We start from the raw sequence: 27348 nt of genomic DNA on the forward strand, positions 1-27348 counted from the left end.
GAGAACATTTAATTAGATACCACCAAAGATTTGGGGAGTGTACAATTCCATTACATTGATTTTTGTTAGTTATGCACATTTATTAAATGACTCAACATTGCTTTCAGCTTCACCTCAGCTTTTGTTAGCCAAGAGTCCAGTGTCCTTGGAAACAGTAACCAAGGTTACTTTTTTCCGTACTGCGAATTGTGCAGGCAGCTTCACCCTGCTGCCTGAGTGGCAATTAAGAAGCACTTTTCTTTTTTTGGTATTGTAGTTTGCCTTTAAATTTTTATGGCCTAGTGCATAGTTCAGTTTTTGTCTGGCCATGCTTGAGGTAGAAGAGGCAGAGGGTCTATCATGTTATCCATGCTTCACTCTTCCTGGAGCTACTAATTAGAATTCTATATAGGTGGTATATTTTAAATTAGTTAAATATTTTCTGTGCATATATGTATTTTTTGTTTAAAGATGTCTTCTACTTGCCTTTTCTACGACTAGGCTAGTGTGTGCTTAAATTTTGAAAAGATTTTGGAGCTTTTATGTTACAGAAGTTTGCTCTGCACTGAAAATCAACTACAAAATTTCCCCTAACACCTTTTAGGTCACATACCTTCCTTTGTGACCAGCTAATAAACTCTGATGTTTAGATTAGAAAGGTGTTAGGCTTCCCAACTGCTAAGAATGCTCTTAGTTACATCCCAGTAGTGGAGTTTTCTGGGATTTCTGCAGGAAATTTTCAATTACCATGCACATCTGTCTCCAGCTATTTTCTTACTATAGTAAAGCGATTATTTGGGGACTCTTATCCAGAGACTGACAGACTTGCCTTCATAATAAAGCATTATGGGTTCCTCTGATTACCCATAGAAATTAGCTTCATTTAATTTTCCTGTTTTGAATATCATGTGCATGTTTATAAAAGTGGGCAAATAGTAGGAAACAGGAAAAGGTAGAATTTAGATGGAAACCATTGCCACAGACCAGGTAAAATCTGGAAGATATCATTCATATATATAGCCACTGGCAATATATTTATGGCTTCTTGCCAAAATATACCAAAAATCTACAAAATTATTCCATGCCTATCTATCTAGTAAATGAAATCAAGTAAAGCAAGGCAAGTGGCTCCCTGATCTAAAGTTAAGGGACCTGGCACCTCCCAGTGGTTGCCTAGGAGTGTGGAATAGAGAAGAGCTAATTAAACTTCTACCAAGCCCCTGATCAATTGTGTTGTCAAGTTTATTAGGAGCAGTGAGCTGGGTGATATTATTTCCAAGTCTCAACAAAGGATGCCATTGCTATTTGCCAGAGAGAGAGAGAGTGTGTGTGTGTGTGTGTGGTGTAGTGTGTGAGAGAAAGGATGCCATTGCTATTTGCCTATCATCACTTCTATTGCAGAGAGAGAGAGAGAGAGAGAGAGAGAGAGAGAGAGAGAGAGTGTGTGTGTGTGTGTGTGTGTGTGTGTGTGTGTGTGGTGTGTGTGTGTGTGTGTGTGTGGTGTGTGTGAGAGAGAGACAGCCAAACACAGACACACCTTTTGTTTCTTGAACTGCTTTGGAGTACTCCAGTTACCGAGATGACTAGAACAGTACCTCTTATCAGAGCAGATACTCTATGCTGTTTTCCAGTGTTCCAGCATTGTGGATGACACTAATACCTGCCCGTCTGCAGGATGTTAAACACTGACAAGATTCAGCTGGGATGTCTAGTTTAAGTAGCATTCCAATTGTCACAGGAGCCATATTTTAACACAATTAGTATCAACACACACCCTGAAATTCTTAAAATTCTCATATATGTTAAGCAGATATATTTATTAAAAATAACGCTAGTATGGTCCTAGGACACATTGATTCCAAGAGGGAGTTTGTAGCAGATTTCATTATAATTACTTAACAGCTAAAGGTTTTTTTTTTTAACTTACAGAAACAATAATGTAGGGGACAGGAAAGACTAGGGCTAATCCAGTAGAGACTGAAGCTGGTATCAGTCTTCCCTAAGCATTGGTTGACAGCCTTGGGCAAAGCTTGTCTCTAAAGGTTAATCAGGCCCAAAGTGATTTTTGCACTGAGCTCCTCCTGCACGTGCCATGATGCCAAAAGGCATGAGATTCAGATTGAGCAGAACTAAACAGTTATTAAACTGTTCAAATTGTTGAAAATGATTAAAAGCCAGTTAAAGATTTTCATAAACACTATTCCAAAGTTGATTTTAAAAATGTTACTAGCAATGTATGCATTCCCCTTATATGCCTCCCCTCCCTATCTCTTAAACTAGAACACCCAGTGTAAAAAACACTTTAGGAAGAACCAAAAGTCAATCATTTGAAAAGAAAGGTGAAGAGGGGAGCAGACGGTGTGTAGCAGATGCTGGTACTGCTCAAGGGGCTGCTGATGCAGGCTTTGGTGGCATTAAATCCCCCAGTAAGGCATCAGGTGTCGGGACTCTTTCTCATAAACGTCTGGAACTATGCCATAAGGTGTCTGTACCATTTTAACTGTTGACTTCCCAAAGAGCTGGCGCTCGTAGTCTATCAGCTGCCTCCAGAAGCCTACGTTGGGCCTGATGACAGGCCTGCGGGCTTTCACCCAGTTGTATGCCTCCAGCAGGCACACATTGTGGACTTTCATCAGGTAAGCAATGCAGAGAGTGGCAGAGCGGCTCACCCCTGCAGCACAGTGCACCAAGGTGGCCCCATGCTTCCTGCTCACGCTGTGGATCTTCTCAGCCACAGTATCAAAGTATAGTCCAATGGGGGCATGAGGCATGTCAGCCAGAGGCACTTTAACATATTCAAACTGGGGCCAGTTGAAATTGGGGATCTCAATGGTAGCATTGACAATGCAGGTGATGCCACGAGCCTGGAGGAGGTGCCGGTTGGAAGCCACACTGCCTCTGCCCAGGAAGAGAGAGGAGGTGATTTGAGCAATGCCTCCTATGTCTCCCTCAGAAATCATCCGAGGGGCCATGAGAGTCCGTGGTAGTGTGCTGTGACCTCTGGAGCTCATGAAGATGCCAACAATCACACTTGCATCGTTGGAAACAAGACCCAGAGTGTTTTGTTTTCCTCCACCAAGGAATCCAAAATTATAATCTCCTTCCTGCAAAATACAAGTATCTGTTAGTACTTTACATGCTATTTGATTCATCACAGCCTTCTGTGGTGTTTGTAGAATGGGAAGGTGAAAGGATTAAAAATGGTTGTTTTCTATAATAGAATCTATTCATTTAAGGATGTAGACTCTAGACAAATCATTTTCTATTGATTAACAGGAAAAGTAGCCAATATGTAAAATCAGTGTCTCTGGTGATTGTTTAAAAAAAGAAAAGGCAATAAATGGAAACAGTCATGCTATTTTATGAAAAGTTAAAGACAGAAACATGCCTAACTGGTTCCTGAACAATCTTGCAGGATCTTGTCCTTATTGAAGGAAGAAATCAGGAATTCTGACCCCTCCTGCCAAACACTTCTTGCCTACTCCCACAGCTAAGATGGCTATATTTTCCTAAAGCTGAGTCTGGACATAAAGATCTTGCAAATGTATAAAAATGATACCATGTTAGGGAAAATATTCAATGAACTGACTTTACAAACTAAAAAGATACTGAACTGGATCATTTACAGAAAAGCTAGGACATACAGTCACATTACCCCTTTATTATTTAAAAAATAGCTCCTATCATATTTGTGACATCGGAACACTTTGGAAATCCAACTAGTTTTGGGTAACTTATGCTGTGGCATTTCCATGTAAATAATTCCAGGCAATCTCAAGGTCATGGGCTCTCAGAAATACATTTGTCTAAGTTAATGAACATTTTAGCTAGCCTGACCCTGGACGTGGTTAAATAATTTCACCTTTGTCAGCTAATCCTAAGCAGCAAGATAAATTCCACTGTGTGTTAGAATTAAAATTAACTGCTATAAAAAAATTCAGTATTATATGTCTATATAGTATATTAGTAACAATAAAAAAGGAAATTACTGGTTCCCTGAGATTTTAGACATAACAGTTCCTCACATTGTTTTACATATAGTTGATGCCCACTGGGAAGTGTGCTCATCCCCATCCAGGGTACTGCAGTGATGCCCAAAGTGATTTCAGTCAGATAAGAACATCCCCAGTTCTACAAATACAGGTAATGGGCTACTCACTTGTGAGGAGTCTGGTTACTCTGGAGTTCTGGATCAGGAAAGTCCTAAGTGAGAGTGCTGATCACAGTGGATACAAATCAGATCTGTAGAAAGACAAAGAGACAAGAATGAAGCCAATCAGGAAGTTCAAAATAATTCCTCCTGGGTTTTACTACTAAATTGGGTTTGACTGGAATAAATCTAGGAAGTGGAAAGCATGCTAAATAATATCTAGATGTGCTTTTAAAGAGTGTACCAGTAAGAAATATCAACCTAGTCTCTGCTTTTTGTTAATGATATATAACCCACGGTGTAACAAATATTAAATTCAGTTTTGGCCTTAACAAAGACAAATTTTTGAAAGGAGAAGATTGAGAGACCACAACATATGGATGAAGTGTAAGACACTACTCACTGGGCTTGTAAGATCCAAAACAAACTAGAGTCTCTTAAATCAACCCAGGAGTAGGAGAGACCATGAGTGCTAGGCCCCACAGTGGGTACAACAGCTAGACCAGACATAATAAGGAAGACAGCTTCATGAAAAGCAGTGCAGCAGAAGTGGCTGCAGCCATGCATGCCAACTACAATGGGTGCTGGAGTTGAGAAGAGCAACTTGAAATTTCTTTTCTCTTCCATATTGGCCCTCATTTATATAATGATGAGCACCAATGAGCATCATTAAAAAATGTATTCCTCCCCTATATGTCCCTTTGTCTTTCCCAAGTAACCATCACACTTAATATTTTTACAATCTGCTAAGGCATAACTGACATGCACCTTAACAGTTGTTCTGACATATGTATGTATATAGGGGCCTAACTTAGGCACACTCCAAGGACACAGGCCAGTGGATGCCATCTTTGTGTCCTCCCTCTGCCTCACTCCAAGTCTCTGGTATCTTCCAGAAAGGAACTTATACACTCATCTGGTACACTGATTTTTGCAACTGCTGCCTAGGGGACACCTTTAGATCACCTGGCTCTGGTGGCCAGTGGAACTTATGCTTTCAGTCCCACAAGACTGCATAGATGTACATACTTTAAAAGTTGCTGAGATCCTCTACAGTAACCAACAGATCTTGGCACACCACAAGTACTGAAAGCACTAAAAATAGGCTGCTTGGACAATCGCAGAGGTTCACGAGTCAACCAAGACTATGTATGGCAGGGTTGAATAATGCTACTACTTCAAGACTAGGAGAGGTGACTTTTATCTAATGCACAGAAACCAACATAGAGAGCCTTATCTATCAGTTATTTCTATAAGGAGATGAAATAGAGGATATATTCTAAACAAAAGAACAACATAAAGCCTCATAAAACGTTCTTAATGAAGATAAGGGACTTACCTGATAAGAATTCAAAATAATAGTCATAAGGATACTCACTGAACATGGATGAACACAGTGAGAACTTCAACAGACAGAAAATATTAAAAAGTCAAAGAGCTGAAGAATATAATAACACTATACTAAAGGGGATCAACAGCAGATTAAACGATGCAGAAGAAGGATCAGTGAACTTGAAGAAAGGGCAGTGGAACTCAAAGTAGCAATGAAAAAAATTGAAGATAACTTAAGGGACTCATAGGACAACATCATGCAGAAATGTTCACATTACAGAGGTCCCAGGAGAAGAGAGAGAAAAGGGGCAGAAAACTTGCCTAACCTGGGGAAGGAAACAAGAATCCAGATCCAGGAAGCCCAGAGTTCCAAATAAGATGAACCTGAAGAGACCCACACCAAGACACAACATAATTACATTGTTAGAAGTTAAGAAGAAAATAACTTGTCATAAGACTATCAGATTTTTAAAGAAACTTTGTAGGCCATAAGGGAGTAGAATAATACATTCAAGGTGCTGAAAGAAAAAAAACTTCCAACCAAGTATACTCTACCCAGCAATGCTGTCATTCAGAACTAAAGGAGAAAGAAAGTTTTCCAGTCAAGTAAAAGCTACAGGAATCCATTATCACTGAACTGGACTTAGAAGTAATGTTGAAGGAACTTTTTAAGATGGGGAAAAAAAAGTGCTGATTGGTAAAACATATAAAAGTATAAATCTCACTGGTAAAGTAAATATAGTAAAACTTAGATTAATCATTTATAAAGGTTAAAAAAAGTGGCAAAAATAGCTGATAGACAAGATAAAAAGATGTAAAATGTGACATCAATACATAAAGTGGGGACAAGAGTAAAATTATAGAGCTGTAGGAGGCATTCAAACTTGTTACTGACATAAAATAGACTATTACGAGTGGTTTTATCTGTCTCATGGTGACCACAAAGCAAAAACCTACAGTAGATACACAAAGGAATCTAAACATAACATTAAATAAAATCATCAAACCATGAAGTAAGAGAGCAAAAGAAAAAAGGTATGCAAGAACTACAAAACAATTAACAAAATAACACTAAGTACCTACCTGTCAATAATTACTTCAAATGCAAATGGACTAAATTCTCCAATCAAATGACAGAATGTACTAAAAAGAAAAGACCCATCTATATGTTGCTCACTTTAATATAAGGACACACACAGGCTGAGAGTGAAGGTATGGAAAAAGATACTCCGTGCAAATGGAAAACAAAAGAAAACTGGGATAGTTAGTACAGTCTTAGTTTTGTCTGATACAGGAGACAGGGGTATTACATAATTATAAAAGGATCAATCCAAAAGGATACAACATTTGTGAATATGCACTCAACATAGGAGCACCTAAATATTTAAAGCAATTTAATTGCTTTAAAGGGAGAAATAGCAATACAGTGATAGTAAGGGTCTTTAATCCTCCACTTACATCAATGGACAGATCATCCAGACAGAAAATCAATAAGAAAACATTGACCTTAAATTAACAACACATTAGACCAGATGATCTTAACAGATATATACACAACATTCCATCCAAAAGAAACAAAACATACTTCTCAAGTACACATGGCACAATCTGGAAAGATCATATATTATGCCACAAAACAAGTCTAATAAACTTAAGATTGAAATACCAACTATCTTTTCCAACCATAACAGTATGAAACTAGAGATCACAAGAAGAAAAGTGGGAAGTTAATATATATGTGGAAATGTACATGCTACTAAACAACCAATGGATAATAGAAGAAATCAAAAGAGAAGAAAAGATACCTTGAAACAAATGAAAATGGATACAGAATAACAAAACTTACAGGGTGCAGCAAGAGCAGTTCTAAAAGGGCCATTCAGAGCACAAATGCTTGTATCATAAACAAGAAAGATCTCCAAAAACCTAATTTCACACCTCAGGGAACTACAGAAAGAACAAAGCCTAAAGTTAGAAGGAAAAAAGATCAGAGCAGAAATAAATGAAATACAGATTTAAAAGACAATAGAAAATAAAGAATAAAAATTAGAGCTGGTTCAAAGATAAACAAAAATTGATGTATCTTTAGCTAGACTTACCAAGAAAGAGAACTCAAAATCAGAAGTGCAAGAGGAGATGTTACAACTGGTAACACAGAAATACAAAAGATCGTAAGAGACAGCTGTGAACAGTTATATACCAACAAATATGACAACCTGGAAGAAATGTATAAATTTCTATGAACATATAACCTATCAAGACTGGATCATGAAGAAATAGAAAAATCTGAACAGACCAATAACAAGTAAGGAGACTGAGTCAAAATTTAAAACCTTCCAACAAACAAAGGTCTAGGACAAGATGCTTCACTGGTGAATTCTACCAAACATTTAAAGAATACCAATCCTTCTCAAACTCTTCCAAAACACAGAAAAGGAGGGAACACTTCCAAACTCATTTTCTGAGGCCAGCATTAAGTAGGTACCAAAACCAGACAAGGATGCCACAAGAAAAGAAATCACAGGCTGGATATCCCTGATGAACATAATGCAAAAATCCTCAGCAAAATATCAGCTAGCAATTCAAAAATACACTAAAAAGATCGCACACCATAATCAAGAGGGATTTATTCCAGGGATGCAAGGATGGTTCAGTGCCTGCAAATCAAGCACTATCATACATGACATTAACAAAATGAAGGATAAAAATCTTAGGATCATTTCAATAGATGCAGAAAAACCATACAAAATCCAACATGCATTTATAATAACTCTCCAGAGTGGGTAGAGAGGAAACAGACCTCAAAATAATATATGGTCAGTCCACAGCTCACATCATACTCAATGGTGAAGAACTGAAAACTTTTCCTCTATTAGGGACAAGACAGGAGTGTCCACTCTCTACTGTTGTTCAACATAGTATTACTAGACTTACCCACAGCATTTAGGCAAGAAAAAATAAAAGACATCCAAATCAGTAAGAAGTAAAACTCACAAATTGCAGATGACAGGATGTTATATATTGTTAACCTAGAAGACTCCACCAAAAATTATTAGAATGAATAAATTCAGTAAAGCTGAAGGGCACAAAATCAATTTATAATAACCTATTGCATCTCTGTTCATTAATAACAAGCTTTCAGAAAGAAATTAAGAAAATTCCATTTATAATTGCATCAAGGAGAACAAAATACTTAGAAATAAATTTAAGTATGTAGGTGAAAGACCTGTACAGTGAAAATTATGACACTGATGAATGAAATTGAAGATGACACAAAGGGAAAGACATTCTGTGCTCATGGACTGGAAGAATATTGTTAAATTGTCCATACTACCCAAAGCAATCTATAGATTCAGTGCAATTCCTATTGCTATTCCAACAGCATCTTCCACAGAAATAGAATGCTAAAATTTGTATGGAACTACAAACGACCCCAAATAGCCAAAGCAATCTTAAGAAAGATGAACAATGCTGAAGGCACTGTGTTCCCTTATTTCAAACTATATTACAAAGCTATAGTAATTAAAACAGTATGGTATTACTATAAAACCAGATACCTAGATCAATGGAGCAAAACAGAGAGCCAAAAAATAAACCCATGCATATATGGCCAATTAATTTACAACAGAGGAGCCAAGAACATACAATGGGTAAAGGACAGTCTCTTCAAATGGTTGAGAGAACTGGACAGCCACATGCAACAGAATTAAAACTAGACCACTTCCCTTACACCATACACAAAAACTAACTTAAAATGGATTAAAGATATTAATGTAAGACATGAAACCATAAAACTCCTAGAAGAAGATATATACAGGCTCAGCAACTTGACTTCAATCTTGGCCAATGATTTTTTTTGGATCTGACTCTAAAAGTAAAGGCAACAAAAGGAAAAATAAACAAGTGGGACTACCTCAAACTAAAAAGCTTCTGCACAGCAAAGGATGCCATCAAGAAAATGAAAAGGCAAACTACTGAATGGGAGAAAATATTTGCAAATCATATGTGTGGTAAGAGGTTAACATAAAAAATACATGAAAAATAAGTCAGGCAGAGAAAGACAAGTACCAAATGATTTCACTCATATGTGGAGTATAAGAACAAAAGAAAACTGAAGGAACAAACAGGAGCAGAAGCACAGAACCCAAGAATGGACTAACAGTTACCAAAGGGAAAGGGACTGGGGAGGAGGGGTGGAAAGGGAGGGATAAGGGCAGGAAAAAAGAAAGGGGGCATTACGATTAACATGTATAGTTTGGGGGGGAGGGCAGTGCAACTCAGAGAAGACAAGTAGTGATTTTACAGCATCTTACTATGTTGATGAACTGACTGTGAACGGGTATGTGGGGGGGACTTGGTGGAGGGGGGAACCTAGTAAACATAATGTCCTTCATGTAATTGTAGATTAATGATACCAAAATAAAATTAATTTAAAAAAACATGAAAAAAATTCACAACTTAGTAGCAAAGAAATAAAAACAATCTAATTTTAAAATGGGCAGAGAATCTAAATACATATTTTTCCAAAGAAGACATACAGACAGATGGCCAACAGGTACATGGAAAGGTGCCTGATATCACTAATCACCAGGGAAATACAAATCAAAACCACAAAGAGGAACCACCTCACACCTACTACAATGGCTATCATCAAAAAGACAAGAAATAACAAGTGTTGGTGAGAATGTGGAGAAAAGGGAACCCTGTGCCCTGTTGGTGGAAATGGAAGTTGGAATAGTCACTATGGGAAATATGGAGGTTTCTCAAAAAATAAAACATTAAAGTACACCAAAATAAAAAATTAAATATGATCCAGCAATTCTCTTCTGAATATCTGAAGAAAAAACAGTAGCTCAAAAAGATACATGCACCCTTCATGTTCATTGCCAAGATATGGAAATAACCTAGGTGTCCGACAATGGATGAATGGATAAACATGGTTTATATACACAATGGAAATATTTTTCAGCCATAAAGAAGGAAATCTTGCCATTTGGGACAACACTGATGGACCTTAAGGGCATATAAGTCAGAGAAAGACAAGTACTGTATATTATCAGTTATATGTGGACTCTAAAACAAAAACCCCAAGTTCATAGATATGGAGAAGATAGATTTGTTGGGACAGGGTGCAAAGTGGGTGAAGGGAGTTAAAAGATACAAACTTCTGGTTATAAAGTAAGTCCTGGGAATGTAATGTACAGCATGACTATAGTTAATACCATATTACATATTCAGAAGTTGCTAAGAGTAAACTTAAAAGGAATTTTTTTTCTTGTGATGAGAACTATAGTGACAGAAGTTAACTAGATTGTGATCATTTCATGCTATATATAAATCATTATATTGTACACCTGAAGCTGTTATATATCAATTATACTGCAATAAATAAACAAGAAAACACAGTTATAGCTTTGTAATGCAGTGGTCCTCCAACCCCAGTGTGCATCAGAACCACCTGGGGGGCTTGTTAAGACAGATCACAACGCCTGCCCTCAGGGTTGGATGCGGTAGTCCTGGAGCAGGGCTCAGAACTGGCATTTCTGCATCATGCGGATGCTGCCGCTCAGAGGGACAGGCTTTGAGGACCATTGCAGAGGCGGATGCTACAGTACGACACCCAGATTCCCTGAGGACAGGCACTGAGGGCTGGTGCTGACACACCAGAGGTCCCTCCCCAGCAACTGCCCTTGTCTGAAGGGAGCTACCTCACCTCAGGTTACACTCTTCTTTAGGGGTCCGTATCTAAAGACTAATGATGAGGGGTACATGGAGAAGTGCACAGGTAAAAACTACATCATGAAAAGGAACAAGGAAGAAGTTGCATAAGGAAATATGTGTGGATATATGTGTTAGATGTAAATGGAAATGGGCAGAACTTTTATGAGAACTTCCTGTCCTGCTGCAGAGCAGTCTACTGCCACTCCCAAGTCTTTCCCTGGCAGAATCCTAAGAGTTTAAAAAGCAGTCACTGTAGTAATAAACAAGAAATTAGGCTTTCAAACTGCTGCTGGTGGGAACCCCTTCTTCAATGTGGAAAATCTGGAAGATGCTAATCAGGTTTCCAACCAGGTTACCAAGTTACTTGTCTAATTAGGAGGGACTCAATATTGTGGTCTCTGAAATCATCGTTTAGGGAGTCACTTGCCCTCCTGAGACAGAGGTCCCAGGCGCAGTGGCCTTTTCAGCAGAAAGGTCTTCATCAAGGGCCAAGGGTAAGTAATGGGTGGCATGAGAGCCTCGTGTGCTCTTGAACTCCCATTTGTTGGGTGGTGCTAGGGTACTTGGTGCTGCAGGGATGAGAAAACAGACTGTGAGTCCTCAGGGCAGAATCCAAGTGAGACATACATGACGCTCCCTCCCTGCTGCTGCTCGTCAGTCTTGTGCCAACAAACCTGCTAAAATGCCAAAACTGAGTCCAAGGTTTAGAAAAACAACTTCTGCCAGAGAACACTCAGAGGGCACAGATATCACAGATGCTGCTCTAACAAATGTTCCCAACCCCTTTTACAAATCAGAAAATACATGGTTCAGAAAGAGTGAGATGATTTCAACTTAGAGAAGATATGTAACAGGAAAAGATCCACGGTGTTTAGGCCCACAGCTCAAGACCACACACTGCCCCTCTGTGTGATGGGGTGGGGAGGGGGGCGAAGGGGTGGGGGGTGCTTGTAGCTATGTTTTCATTACCTGCTATACAGCACTCTGACACCACCAGCCAGCACCTTCAATACATGAAAGGGGTCTTGGATCTGCCTAAAAAGAGGGTTTTTAAATGTCACTTACAGAAAAGACTGAGCCCAGGTGGGCTGAGCTGCTCCAGTTTCTCTTATTGCCCAGAATAGGGAAATGTTGCCACAAGCTGTTAAACCATTCAGGACACACAAGCCCTCATGATGGCAGAGGGACCTCAGCAAGGTGTAGTCGCAGAGCAGGCAGACGAGAAGCCCTAGTTTGCTTAAATTCTAAGATTAGCAGATTCTGATCATGAAGAAAAAAAGAAAACACGCATATCAAACCACAGGTGTGTCAAACCCAACTTAATAAATTTGTGCTGGAAGACAGAGAAAATATATCTATTCGGAGAGTAAAAGACTGACCCATGTTTGAGGGATCAAAGCTTGTAAGGTGCTCTTTGAACACACCACTCCCACACTGGTCCCTGGGAAGGCGATGGCCGGAGGGAATGCCAAGGAATGTTCACGTCGCTGTCCATGGTGTTACACTCAGCCCTCCCAAGTTCTGGCAGCTGGATTTAGTTCTTGGAGGGGAAAAACGCTTTCCTGCCCAGGGGAATGGGGGTGGACAAGGGTGAAAGACAAAAAGAAGGAGCTGTCCTAAGCCAAACCAGAGAGGTATTTTTCTTCTTTTTCTTTACACAAGTTGTAAGAAATGTCTTGTCAGAAATGTTGCTGGTCTTTGAATAAACATCGAAGCACTAAACAAAGTGCAGATTTAGTGCCTGTAATCTAGTGGCCCTGTAATCTCAATAATGCATAAACTATTGACGCATACTGACTGCTCCCTGCTCTGGAGAGCTCCCAGGATGTGGGCATCAGCCTCAAGTTCGCACTAGTGTCTGTACCTGAGCAGACTTGGAATTCCTACCTGGAGGCCCAGTCTATTCAGAGCATCCATCCCACTGCCATGAAGGCTACTTTTTTTTTTTTTTAATGAAAATAACAGTTAGAATCAGCAGTTAAGAACTGAAATTCTACCTACTGCTTTTTCTCCTCGTGAATAAGCAGAAAATGGCCACAGTGGTGCTAAAGATGACTGTGTAAAATGATCTAAATTTTTAACCTCAGGAATTTCAGAGGGTCATAGAATATACAGAAGGCCTACACTGTTACAATTTTTTTATAAATGAAAAGCCTATCACAATATAATGTGTCAAGAAATACATACTTTGTCATTCACATGACCAAATATGTATTTCCCGGTATAATTGGTCTTCATCCACAGTTCCAAATATACTGCAGAGTCTTAAAGGTGAAATGGGTGTCTTCATCATGTTAATGACAGATTTTTGGACCCCCACCTAAGGGCAGGGGCTGGAGGCTGAATCAGCCAAGGGTCAATTATTTAATCAATCATGACTATTCAGTGAAGCCCTCACAAAAATCCCTGAGAAAAGATTACTGCTCTCTTGGATCCTGCTTCTCTGTGGGAAAGAATGTCTACGCTTGGGAAAACAGCATGCTCTGTGTGCCACAGAGCCAGCCCCCAGGCTCCTGTATTTGGGACCCTGCCCTATGAATCTCTTCATCTGGCTGTTAACTTGTATCCTTTACGGTATCCTTTATTAAACTGGTAAACATGTTTTCCTGAGTTCTGTGAGCCCCTCTAGCCAATTAATTGAACCTAATTGGGAGGTCATGGGAACCTCCAATCTGCATTACATAGGATAGAAGCACAGGTAACAGTCTGGGGCTTGCAACCGGAGTCTGGAGTCAGGGGTAGAGGGCAGTTTTGGAGGACAGAGCCCTTAACTGGGGAATTTGGTGCTGTCCCCGGGCAGACAGTGTCAGGATTGAGTTGAGTTCTCCGACACCTGCTGGTGTTTGAGAATTGCCTTTGGTGTTACGTGTGGGAAGACCCCCTTCCACAACCTACACACACTGGAATCAGGTCTGGGAACCTGAATGGAGTTATACTGCTATTGCTGCTGTGCATCATACTATTATTGTTATATATATATGTAGGAAGAGAACACATGCTCCTATGTAATCACATTTTCTCCTTCCATTAAATGTTTAGTGCTTAAAAAGAAAAAGTCACCCTGTATTTTTAAAAGTATTTTAGCCTGCATTGCCATAAATAAATAAATGCCACTTTACATTAATTTTCATCATTAAATCAGAAATGTGTTTCACTGGGAAAAAAAGTTAAAATACTGGCTCCTACAAATAAACAGCACAATGTGGCAGTATTTCATTAAGGAAAAAAACCTGACAGAACATTAAGAATAAAATTCAAACCAATGTTGAGTTATATTCAAATAAAATGAAATAAAAGATGTTCACAAATTGTTCTCAGTCATCTGGAAAGCTTTAGTAATTTGGCTGAAACACATCAACATCTTAGATTTGGAGGAGGGCTTGTTTTTGCTTTTCTCACACTATAAATTAACTGGTATGTCCTGGATGAGGATAAATACACATAAAGCTCAAGACGGAGAATCACCATTCTGGTTTGGCCAGATATTTCCCCAGCGTGACACACAGCTGCAGAGCAAATGCCTACGCAGTCGTGATCTGGCTGACCATCCCATATCCTCACGAGGCCCCCCAGTCCGTTAATGGAGCCTAAGAAAGGCTTATCATTTTAGAACATTGGCCAGCTGCTGGATGGAGAATACACCACAGCCCAAAAAAGGACAGGGGCAGTCCACTTGGTGAGAGCAGGGGAAAAAATACACACCAATATAGTGATATATAGAGGTAAGTTCAGTTCATATGAAAAATTCATAGATTCCCATGTTGGAAATAGAATATGAGTAGACCAGGGAGAAAAGACTATCAATAACTGTAAAAGATGAATGTATGTATTTATTTAGGTGCCATAGGGTAACCTGTTCACATTTAGAATGGAATTTTTTAATTTCGTCCTCATCCGAGTGTTTAAATTACTTGTCACTCATTCACACAACAGTATTTACTAAGTTCATGCCATGTGTTCAACACTATTCTAAGTATTGTTGGAGGTTGTGACAGAATGTATTTGCCAAAGACTGACACAATATCTCCCTCCCCACATGACCTCCTTACAACGCGACCAAGTCGGCCAGAAAGAAAGCAGTAGGAGTGACACTTCTGAGGCCGGATTACAAACGTCGTGCATGTCTACCTCGTTCTCTTGGGACCTGCTCAACTGAAGCAGCTGAGGACCAGCTACTAATTATGTGCATAAAGACACTTCAGTGACTCTAGCTCCCAGCCATCGAGTCGCCAGCAGGTTTTGAATCTCCCACCAGAGGCCCTGAACACTGTGGAGCTGGGACAGGTGATCCCCCACTGTGTGAGGCCCAAACTCCTGACTACAGGAATCTGTGAGAAAAGTAAGAACGATTGCTGTTACACCACAGAGTTTTGGAGCGGTGTGCTGTGCGGCAACAGTAACTAGACCGTAGACATAATGGTGACAAGACTCACCCTGTGCTGGGATTTTATCATCCTAAGGACATGCCACAAGATACAGATAGAAAACAGTTGAATAACAATAAAAGGCCAAATGGATCAACAGAGCAGTGCAAACAGCAGCACAGCAGTACAGAGGCAGCAAGGGTCAAGCAAAGGGAAATAGTCATGGAAAACTGACTCTGACTCTTGTGGAGGTGTGTTATAGATTATACAATCATACTTTTTCTCCAATCCATTTAAAATATGCTGCCATTCTTGCCTTCCAAGAGCCTCTTCATTTTTATATTCCAAATGGAGAAAACAAGCCCTCAGCTATAGCCCCCTCATTACTCAAAGAATACTGCTCAAAACATCCAAGGCCCAGCAGTGCCAACCTGGAGCTTGACAGAAATGTGGAATCTCAGGCCCTATCCCAGACCTAGAGAATCAGATTCTACAGCTTAACAAGATCCCAGGCGATTTGTATACACAATAAAGTGTCAAAAGCACCACTCTCATAAGGAATCTGCCTCGGTCTGTCCCCCTGGACTTGCTGAAGCAACTCAAGTGCCTGTTTTGCTTAAGCCACACAAGCAAGCACAGCCTCTCACGGATCAGTATCATTCTATTGTCATGATTCCCAGATGAGGAATCGGAGGGAAAAGGAGGTTAAGAGGCTTTCTCAGACTCTACACAGAAAACCGGTGACCCCACTGGGACTAGAACCCCTTTCCATGAGTTGTCCATTTGTTGATCGATCATACAATCTGACCACAAGAAATCAACTGATTATCAAAATGTGTATTTCACTGGGGAAGAAAATAAAAACTAAAAAAAAGAAATTCAGGAACACAAGGTTAGTCTGATTATGCTTTATCTATAACCTAGATATTAATCTAAAAAATCCTAAACTGCTAAGTGGTGTGAGATGACCTTTGGGTGCGAAAAACCTGATAAACCTAAACCAAGAACATGCTTGCAAAATTCCAGTCACATTTCATCTTGTTTGGTGATAACTGGAACCAATTTGTCCCACAGCCTATATAAACAATACTTTAAAATCTTCAAGGAGTAAGTGGCAAATATTAAATATGAATCATAGATTCCTGATTAAGCAGTGAACTCTGATTTATGTAAGTCAGAACATCAGGACACTGAGTCCTTTACAAACATCACATGTCAGCAACTAAACCCAAGGTAGCTGTAAGTCTGCCTCAAAACTGCTGACGTCACTACTGCCCTCTGAGAAGCCGGACTATGAAACCTTGGAAAACGCAGGTCTTTCCATAAGATATCAGTCCTGAAGAATTCATTATTACTTTAAGGAAGACAAAAAAGAATTTACAAGTTAGAATAAAGTTCACGGGATTAAGCTCAATATTAAGTTGATCGGCCTTTGATCATTTTCCCCCTGTCCTTAAAACTCAAGCAGTGAACCTCAACTTTCTCCCTACAAGGATTTCTTAACATATCCCTAACCCAAATCCATGTTTCAGGGATTGTATGCCAAATCAACTTCATTTATAAAGTATTGATAAATTAATTTCCCACTTTATCTTTACAAATCAAAAGCATCTATAATTATTCGAGTTTCTGAGCAGAATAAAATAGGTACATCTCTGGCATTAGCTGGATGGAGGGGACTGATGAAGCTACACACCCTTCCTGTGCTGAGGGACAGCGGGCCCACTGCATTCTGTGGGCAACTGGGTGTGTCCTAGCCCTCCTGCAGCAAAGGGAGGATTCTAGTTACACAGGAGTCAAAAGGCAGAGATCCTGAAGTTATTCCCTTGGCTGTAATAATCACCTGGGAAAAAAAGGTCCTACACACTAAGACGATATACATGGTTCCTTTTAGATTACAAAGTATTAGTCACATGCTACAAGGGAACACAGTGGCCTCTGAATCTCACTCTATCCTTGTTCAATTGGGTTGGCAAACTATGGCAGGCACGCCATGTCTAGCCCACACCTGTTTGTACAGCCAGTGTGCTAAGAATGGTTTATACATTTCAAAATGGTTGATTTGAAAAAGAATAACATTTCACGGCACACACAAATTTTATCAATTAAAACTTCAGTGTTCATGGATGGAAGTTCACTGGAACACAGCCACACTCATGGGTCACACGGTAACTATGGCTGCTTGCATGTAAAAAAGGTGAGTGAAGCAGTTGCAAGAGAAACTGGCCCACAAGTCTAAAATATTTTCTACTTGTTTGCCAACCCCTGGTTGAAAGTATGTTATAAAGCCACCAAGTATGACAAAGGAATATTTTTCAAAGAACGGTCCTAAGGACCCCTGCATGAGAATCCTGTGTGAAGACCACCTGAGCTGCTGGTTAGGGGGCAGACTCCTAGGCCCCACGCAGACCTCATTAATAAGAATTTCTGGGAATTTATCCTTCTAGCAAGTAAAAGGAATTTAAAGTAAATTAAGCTATTGTGGGAAAGATAAATACTACTCTGTAATTTCTAGGAGGATAAATGAGACAAGAAACTCCATAAATGTAGATTTTTAAAAAATTATTTTCAAGTAAAATAATATAGTAGTAATTTGGATTTAAGATATCAATCCAGAATAAAAGAAGTTTCATGTCATTTACATTTTGGATCACCTTTAGCTGAAAATTTTTGCCAAGTAACTCAAGTTCTATAAAACACTGAATAGTTCTCCAAAACATTGATTTCTCCACTTTCTGTTAATGAGAAACATCATGTGAAATGATGTACAACCTTTAACCCTGAAAGATTCTGTCCTCGAACACAGAACATAGCAACAGTACAAATTAAAGCCTATTGACTAGTTCTGTGTCCTTCTGACATTCAGCAAAAATGCAGTTTGATTTAAAATAAAGTGGGTTGGAAGGAAACCTATCACATTGGGGGGGTCGGAGGAAGTAGTTAGTTCAGTGGCGAAGAAACAGAAGGAGCCCAAGGGAGCTTCAACTTTATAATGCTGTGTTTGTTTGTTCGTTTTAAATAAAAGAGATTAAGTAGAACCAATTTTGAGTGGTGAGTAATGGTGTCGGTTAATTTGTTCTTTATAATTTTCTATGTGACTGCAATTTCTAAAAATAAAAATTATTTAGAAGAAAATGCAATACAACAAATGGTGGTCAGTCCAAGCCCCCTCTCCAGGCTTTGCCCCACACCTGGCGTGCTCTTCACTCGGGAGCCAGACTGACAGCAAGTCAGTGAGAACCTGGCAGGGACAGCAACGAGGCACAACTGCTGAACTGGAGAAATTCTTAATTATAAATCTTGATTTCAAACTTGTTTGTAACTACTATGCAGACTAGTACTCTCGGATTTTATTTTTACCAGTACTTCCTCAAAACTTCAGGCAAGCGCACCTCATGGTCTCTGTCCTCCAGGTGAAGAAAGCTGGTGCTCTGTGCGCTGTCTGCCACAAAAATGTTTACTCATGAACAGAAGCCACACACTCTCTCTAAAGAGTTTCCTCATTGTGTATCCATAAACTCAAGGACCTAAGGAGTTAAAAAGACCTATCACAGGCCATTGATGCTGAGCTATTCTGGAACAAAGGCAGAAGTAAGCCCAGCAGTTGCATATGAATTTCAGAAGGGCCACTGTGTTCACGGACACTTTAAGATGCAGCAGGAAAAGCTGAGCAGGCTGGAGGGAAGGGCAGTCAGTCAGTGCTAGGAGCAGGAATGGGAAGAGGCAAAGTGGTCTAGGGGAGCGCGGGCTGCTGTGAGACCCAGGCTCCCTCCTCTTACCTGCAACACGCAGAAAGCCAGCTCCTGGACACCGCTGCCCACCAGGAGGGCCATCAAAGAACACAAACAGGGTTTCTATCCCCACTAACTCAGATTACAAGGTTCTAACTATTTTTACCCTCCTCTTGTGGGTGTTTTTTCTTGAAAACTTCTAATCTATACATAAGTAGTTTGGAAAATTATGATTACTTTAGAGAATCTGGAAAAGTAATGTAATACATAAATTAAGAATACATGATTTATTTAAAGACTGGAAAGAGAGCAATGTAGCTATGTTCCAGGATGCCTTACAGAAGAAGTGAGGAACTACAAATCTCACATTCTTTGGGCTACTGTTCTTCTATCATCTGTCCAGCTAAGAAAAAGGATCTCCCTGAGGGTATTTTCTAAACCTACAGAATCGGGGAACATTCTGCTCTAAGGACAGAAACCAACTGTTAACATATAGTACTAGGTATTCAACAAAAACCTGAGTTAATAATTTAGTAACTGTCCTGACGAGCCCTCCCCATCACTCCCTCACCCTCCGCCTCCCCTTCTTTTGCACACTCTCTCACACACACACCTAACTTTAAGTCCAGCTAGCACAAGCAATTAAAGTTAACCTACTGTCTCCTAGAAAAGCAGGATTTTCTCCATCAAACCCAGTTCTCAACTACCTCTACCGTCACGTACAGAGGAAGATCTAGAGAAAAATAACTTTAAAGACTGCCAGAGTCACTTATTCCCATAGCAAAGAAGCTGTAGTCTCTTCGGAATTGCCAAGGAAAGATAAGCCAGTCTGTGCTCAACGCCTCTCAGGGGATCTGCACACGCACACAAACAGGTGAAAACCCGAGCTGGAGGGACTTTAACACAGGCTGGCCTGGGCTGCTGCACAGCGCACACCAGAGCCAGCACTGCTGGCCTACACGTGTGGCTGGGCACAAGGCAGGTCCCCAAGTCAGGGCACCTGGTACCCCAAGAAGTAGGATTCCACCAAAACCTTTCAAAGACTTCTAGGTACTCAACACTTTTATTTTTAATACTTCATTTTGCATACTTAGATTTCCCTATAACTACCCATCTGTTTAAAAAAAAAAAAAGCGGTGGAAGGATTCTATTGGGTATCTGTGAGTGGAAAAAAAATCACTTCTGGCCTTTGCGTGGTATGTTAGCTCAAACCATACAATTGAACATTAATATATATAAATATACTGGTAGATGAGGGTTCAGAGATCAGACCACCCAGGTGACATTTATCCATCTTTCAGGAAATATCCAAACAAGAGTGTGGTTAAACAGCAAATACAATGGATTATAAATTCAAGGCTGATGCCATGGAGGAATGTAAATTGGTACAACCACTTTGGAAAATAGGCATCAGCTAGTAGAGGTCATAATCTATGACCCAACATTGTTCATAACTGCCTCAGACCTGAAACCACCCAGATGTCCATCAACAGTGGATGACGGATAAAAATGTGGTATGTTCACACAAAAATAAATTAGCTATAGTTACAGGTAACAACATGAATGGATCTTAAAAAAAAAGCAAAAATTAAAAAACTGCATGTGAACATATATACACATATGCCTACATATGATGTTGACCAAAAAAACAGTTTTAAAAGAATACCTACTTTGATTCCATTTGCATATAGGTGAAGAACAGGCAACATGAAACACTGTTTAGAGATTAATATTTAAGAGATTAAAAACTATAGAAAAGAAAGGAAGTGATTTCCACAAAAATAAGACCAGTTACTGGTCTCCCTTGTTATGGGGGAAAGTCAAAAATATAAGTCACCTCTGGGGTGAAGGTGCCATTAGGAAAGAGGGTGAGAAGGGTGCTTCCTGACCTGCGAGACGGCTAGTTGTGTTTTCTTTAAAATTAAGTTATCCATCTATGTTTTACACCCTTTTCTGTGTGTTATAATTCACAATAAAGAGTTAAATAAATACAATGTTATTTCCAGTTCAGAACCATTACAATTTTGGCCAGTCTGGGCAAAGAACACTTCTTCTCTGAAAATCACTATAAGCCTATCAGTTTCATGAGGTCAGAGACCTTATTTGCCTTCTATCCCAGTATTCAACCCTGTACCTTTAACACAGGCAAAAATCCTCAATAAATGTCCAACATAATAAACTCTTGATGTGAATTGTTTTAATACACCCATCTCCTGAAATTTTATTTGAACTGTGCCCACATTAACATTTCCCTTTGTCTTCACCCTAATGAAGCTTTCATAAATAACTAGAGCCACCACCTTCAACTGTTCACTCTGTAAGTTTATACCCAGGCACTTGTTGCTAGCAACTCTCCTGGTCTTTTTACTCCCTTTTATGCCTCCTAATAAGCAAAGATGAATACACTAGAGTCCCAGATTTTTTTTTATTTTAATGAGAAAGTTTTCATCTGCAATTGAGAGTATCTCCTAGGATCTTAATGATTTAACTGCTTTGAAGTTGTTTAAGAAGGTATGTTTGCCTGTTGTTCTGATAAATACTGCCAGGCTATCAGGGCTAATAAAACTACAACCAGCTGAACTTTAAACACATGCTACCTATTCTAAACAGAAATCAAATCTCTATCAAGAGGACCAGTTACTTTTACAATAATTTATTTCAACTAAAAAAATCACTTTGCGCATACAGACTTTCATGGAAATGCTTAGAAAAGTCTAAAAGAGAACACAAATGGATAAAGATACATGTAGCAGTTACTTTTGGGAAAGATGCTCAAAAGAATGCTCTAACATCAGCTATGAAGTTTTAATTTTTTACACAAAGAATCACTAATATGTTTCTGGTGATATTGGGAAAAAGCATTTTTAGTTCACCTTGCCTTCAAAGAAAACTCCAATTGCAAAGGAATCCCCCTAAACACAGATCCCTCCCTAAGCACAATTTTAAAATGCTAGTTATACAGGAGCTCCTGGCTTCATACATCTGACCAGTTTTTTATGACATGAATATACACTTACACCATTCTATTAAAGAGTATTACAGAAATTATTCCTGCATTTAACCAATACGAAGGATTTGAGATAAGAACTCGGTATAGAAACGTTCGACACTGATGTCTGAAAAAACCTGAAATGAAGGAAATTGTCTCCCTTGTAATGGGGGAAAAGCCAAAAATATCAAGCAACTACCTCTCCTCCCCCAAGCGTGAGAAGATGAGTCAGAGCTGGAGGCAGTAATAGGGCCCGGGTGTCAAGCTGCTTGTGCAGGGCACCTTCCCACCTCCACCTGGCAACCCGTCCCCCCTCCACCCAGACCAGCGTCTCTGCCTAGGCCTGTCCGTGCCATGAACTCTCAGGTGGATCTAGCGAAGAAGAGGCGGTTTTTCATTCTGGGGTGCCTTATGCCCTGCGTTTCTAAAGGGAACATGAGAATGGGGGCCTCTCTGAGGCCACAAGTAACAATCACTAAATGCAACTCAAGGTAGTGGAGATTCCAGACACACTCACGCAACTTTCCAAAGAACACAGCACCTTTGTTCCCCTCATTTTAGAGCGCAGGGAGCATGCAGAGAGCAGCGGTGACTTGCCCAGTATCACTTAACTTTGTCATAGAGCTGAGTCCCAAGCACGGATCTGCTTATGGCCGGCCCCATCCTCTGACTTTTAAGCGATCTGCACAATCTCAGGCAGAATGACCCAACATCCCACTAGCCTTCTCAGTGGCCTTTTGGGCTAGAAATTCCAGGAAACTCGGGGTTAAATCTCTTGGTCCAATAATCAAGACTTGGCTAGTTGCCTCAATGTTTTCATCTGTAAAATGGGAAGATAATTCTTTCTACCTACCTCTTATAAAATTACAAGGAACAGCTAGTTAACACATGCCAAATGCCTTAAGGTCCTGATGGATGGAAAATACAGGGTAGTTTTTTTTAATCCTATACAGAACTGCATTTGTAAGTTAACCCTCCTTCCCTTGCCTCTGGGATGCCCAGTTACTGTAACACTGGCTGGTGCCATTGGCAACATCCACCTAAATAAAATATAGTTAGTTATACAATCCACGTAAGGCAGGCAACTCCTCTCACACACAAACAACTCAACTTCGCTCTGAAGCAAGGGTACTTCGCGAAATAAAAAGACACATTAGCACTGTGCACACCAATCTACCACCGCAGAGAAATACCCAAGTTGAATACTTGGCATTGCTTAAAGTCAAGTTGCTTCTGTCAATGCACCAGAAACCTTTGGAAGATGGAAAAAGCTGCCGACGCGGCTCGGAGCGGGTGGATGGCGACAGCGGGGTGAGGAGGTGGAGAGGCCATGGCGGGGCCGGAGAGCGGAGGGAAGCAGGCGAGGACGCTCGCAGAGGACCCAGAGGCCGTGGCCGGGGGCCGGGGCCTCGGCCGCACCGGGGGAGCAGCCGGGGGTGGGGTGGGGGCGCCGAAAGCCAGCGAGGCGGGCGCTGGGTGTGGGGAGGAGGCGCCGCTGAGGTTCCCGGGCCTCTTCCCTCCCCGCCGCCCAGAAGATGGGAGAACCGCCCGGGAGCAGGTGGGGGAGTCGCACAAAGTTTCCAGAGACGACGGTCGCGGAGACCCCGGCCGCCCGGACCCGCCAGCTACCCAAAGCCGCGTCGGCGCCAACTCCCGCCCGCCCTCCACGCACAGGTCCCCGGCCCGGGCCTGCGGTCCCGTGGCTCCGTACCGGCTCGGCACAGATGCGGCTGGAGATCCGTCCGGCGGCTCGGCTCCAGATTTCTGCGGGTGGGACGCCGAGCAATCAACCCTCCTCTTCCCTCCGCCCGCGCTGGGGGCGGGCCGCGCGCACGCTCCCTGCGTCCCACCGCCCCTCCCGAGAGAGCACTCGGGGTGGGGGCGGGGCCTCAGCGCCAGAGGCGGGGGACGCGGCTCGGCGCGCGTGCGCACTGCCCGCGCGCGCCCAGGGCCCCCGCGTCTCTCCCCGGGTCTCAGTTCAGGAGTCCCCTGTTGTCTCCTCGTCCGTCCCACAACAAATGTTCGACCCCTCTCCCACTCCAGCGTTTACCTACAAGCTGGGTTTGGGGCGGGGGTGCAGAGGTAGTGTACTCGGGTACTTTCTGGATGTGCGAGGGTTAAAGGCAAGAACACTACAAATATAAAAGGTGTGAAGACTGCAGTAAGTGACTAATCACCGCCTCCCACCTAACCCCCACCTTCTACCCTGCACGGGAGAGCCCAGGAGTTGGGACCGAAGAGTGAAGGGAAAATAAATCTCATGGCAGCTGTTGGATAAATTTTGTTCGGGCAGGTAGTTTGTGGTAACTAGGGGAGGCTATTTTTAGTCCGAGTCTCAGAGTACCTATGGATATGGCCATCTTCCGCCTGCCCCCAGACCACCAACCCACCACCATAAACCACAGGTGCCACCTGAGTCTTAAAACACCAAATCCACAGACCGTGGCTCTCTGGTGGCGCTGTAGGGTGTACGAAGGTCACATTCGTTGAGGACTTCTGTGCTGTCACGCTGAGGGTCTTTTTTAAATTTAGGTTTCCCCCATCTGTAACATGAGTAGATGCAAACGGGCTTTTTTAGCACACCCCTGGCCCAGGCAGGCGAGGAGAGGTATAGAGGACTTCTCCCAGGGCTCCGCAGGGAGTCCGGCACCGGGGTCCTGACCACGCCCAGCCCCTCACTCCCCTAACCCAGCTCCTCACCGTTGTAAATCGTTAGCATCAGAACTGCTCAAGTCAAAGGAGTAGTCACAAGTTTGCGGGAGGGGTTGGTAAGGGAAGTACAAACCACGCTTTGGGTTCACATCTCCCGGCATCTTCAACCAAAAGCTTTGCGGCTTTCATGCTCTTCCTGATCTCTGACCGGATCATAGTTGTCCCGTGGGTGCAGGAATGTCTAAAAGGTCTGGCTGCTTCCCAGCAAAAATAGAACATCAAAGGTATTTTTGTGATATCTTAGGGGAACGAAAAAGGCCTAGAATAGAGAGATTTGTTTATTTTTGCCTCCATTAAAAAAAGTAAAGCTTTAAAATGAGGCGAAGTTAATCTTTCTGCAAGAAAACAAAGCAGAATCTGATTCAGGATAAACCACTAGAAGTTCAAATCTCTCCTGATAAAGGCATCTTCCCAGCACTAAATTGCTCCACCGTCAATTCATCTAGTGACTTATTTTTGACAAGCTAATTCTAAAATAGCAAAATCTCTAATAGAAACAATTGTATGCGGCTTTCATTTGTTTCCCCCCCCCCACAATCCTTCCAGTCAATTCAGTGACTCAACAGCACAAATAGATACAACCCCCTTCGTATTAAAGCTTGTTTGTCACACTTCTAGAAGTCAGGTTTCCAGAACAGCTCTACTTGGTGAGGAGAGCTGGACATTTTCACCGGATTAGAGGAACAGCCTACCACGAGGAACCACATCCTCATCGGCAAAGAGGAGGGAGGAGGGCTAAAACAGAGTTTATTGAGTGTGATGTGTGTTAAAGATCTACAGATTTAAGGAACTAGGAAGAAGTGCCAACGTCAGTGAGACCATTAGTGACTACATATATGCCCGTGGGTAGGGAGGTGCTGCCTTCCCAGAATGTGGAAGTGTGGGGCTTCCCCATGCCTCTACAAAAAACACAATTTGAAGACACCTTCTAGACCAGCGCTGTCCCCTAGAACTGTGTGTAATGGAAATGTTCTTAGGTTGCACTGTCCAATACAGTAGTCACTAGCCTCGTGTGGCTTTTGAGCACTTGAAATACGCCTAGTGTGACTGAAGAACTGAATTTTTAAATTTGAATTTGAATAGACTTAAAACCACAAAAGGCCAATGGCTACCTTACTGGACAGCACATTATTAGACTATAAATAGATATTTTTATAGGTGTCAACTATTTTAGCTGTAGAAATGTATCAGAGGCTGCCTGCTACACACGTATGACTCGTCTATAATGAGCGACAGTGTTGGTGCTCCTGACTACATCTAAATGAGCAGTGCTTTTGAGTAGGGCAGCTTTTGTGCAGAATGAGAGCTGATCTGATGAGACACACAGTTAAGTGGTGGGTAGAAACTTCTACTCTGCTCGGCTTCTGATGTCTGCCTTTCCAAAAATATTTTCCTTAATTGCCTGGGCAGTGATCGCTCTCCGATTAATCAGTCTTTAAGGATCCCTAAGAAAGAACAGTTGCATCTTCCCTTCCTGTCGTTCGTTGCCTTTGGTTAACAAATTGGCAACAGCTTTGATCTATCTGTTAGCATTGGCCATCAGCTGTGATCAGGGCTTCCCAGTCCACAGAAGTTTGATTTCAAGGTGGCATCATGCCCTGGGGCCCACAGATGTCTTGAACATCTGCTTGCTAACGCCTGTAATTTCAGAGTACATGCCATAGATACCTATAAAAATGCAAATGCCCCAGAGAAGTAAATCTTTTAAGCTACTGTCCTTTGACATGTTTGACAGAGACAATGGACACAAAGTTATCTGGGAGAAAACTCCCAGATACCTGGGAAAGTCAAAAAGCTAGGGGGATGGAAGTCCCAAACACACTTCATCTACTACAGAAATTTGTCTAAGGCTTGTGCTATTTTATAAGATGTAACATAGTGCCTTATTTGACTCTCATAAGGATTAACTAATTTTATTAAATGTAAAATAATCTAAATATCTATTTTTAGTTTTCATACTTCTCATACAATTTTTCATTAATAAATGTCACATTACAAAAAAAAGAGAAAAAGCATCACCCATAATTTAACTTAAAAACAATTGGCATCTTTCCTTTAGTTTTCTTTATTTACACAGCTACCATCACAGTGTGCATGTTTTGTAACCTGACTTCCAGCTTCTTGAGTTAGGCATTACATAAGGGAGTATTACAACATGCCTAGGATAACTAGGTCATTTAATATCTGTCTATCTCTGGAATTTTTTGCCCTTTACTCAACTCTGGGAGGCAATGATGTACAGTGATGAGGATTCCAACATAAACAATAGCTTTGAAAAACACACATCTGCCTGTTTTAACATTTGCTGTGTACCTTTCAGATCTTAGTGTTCCTCCGTGAGGCTTTCAGCATGATGTGGATTATGTGGTA

General features: G+C 41.2%; 1 protein-coding gene across 6 annotated transcripts; it reads right to left on the reverse strand.

The window, feature by feature from the left end:
- Positions 1-1775: 1775 nt before the first annotated feature.
- DUSP14 (dual specificity phosphatase 14) lies at positions 1776-26454 on the reverse strand. 6 transcript variants are annotated; one of them, XM_057501249.1, is made up of 6 exons: positions 25052-26454; positions 24708-24809; positions 24317-24398; positions 23939-24030; positions 4139-4221; positions 3039-3083 (listed from the first exon to the last, which is right to left on the reverse strand). In XM_057501249.1, exons 1-5 carry the CDS (start codon positions 25077-25079, stop codon positions 4172-4174), a joined length of 354 nt encoding a protein of 117 aa, XP_057357232.1. In that variant the 5' UTR covers positions 25080-26454; the 3' UTR covers positions 3039-3083; positions 4139-4171. The 6 variants fall into 6 exon arrangements, with proteins under 6 accessions (XP_036766949.1, XP_036766950.1, XP_057357232.1 ...); XM_057501251.1 differs by having other exon boundaries at positions 3071-3083; positions 23978-24030; XM_057501248.1 differs by lacking the exon at positions 24317-24398 and having other exon boundaries at positions 24967-26389.
- Between the last annotated feature and the right edge of the window lie 894 nt (positions 26455-27348).

The sequence above is a fragment of the Manis pentadactyla genome, chromosome 4, assembly GCF_030020395.1.
Source record: "Manis pentadactyla isolate mManPen7 chromosome 4, mManPen7.hap1, whole genome shotgun sequence".
NCBI lineage: Eukaryota > Metazoa > Chordata > Mammalia > Pholidota > Manidae > Manis > Manis pentadactyla.

Coding starts and splice junctions, on each gene's coding strand:
- DUSP14 (XM_036911054.2), bottom strand. CDS start 2,990: ATGAGCTCCAGAGGTCACAGCACACTACCACGGACTCTCATGGCCCCT.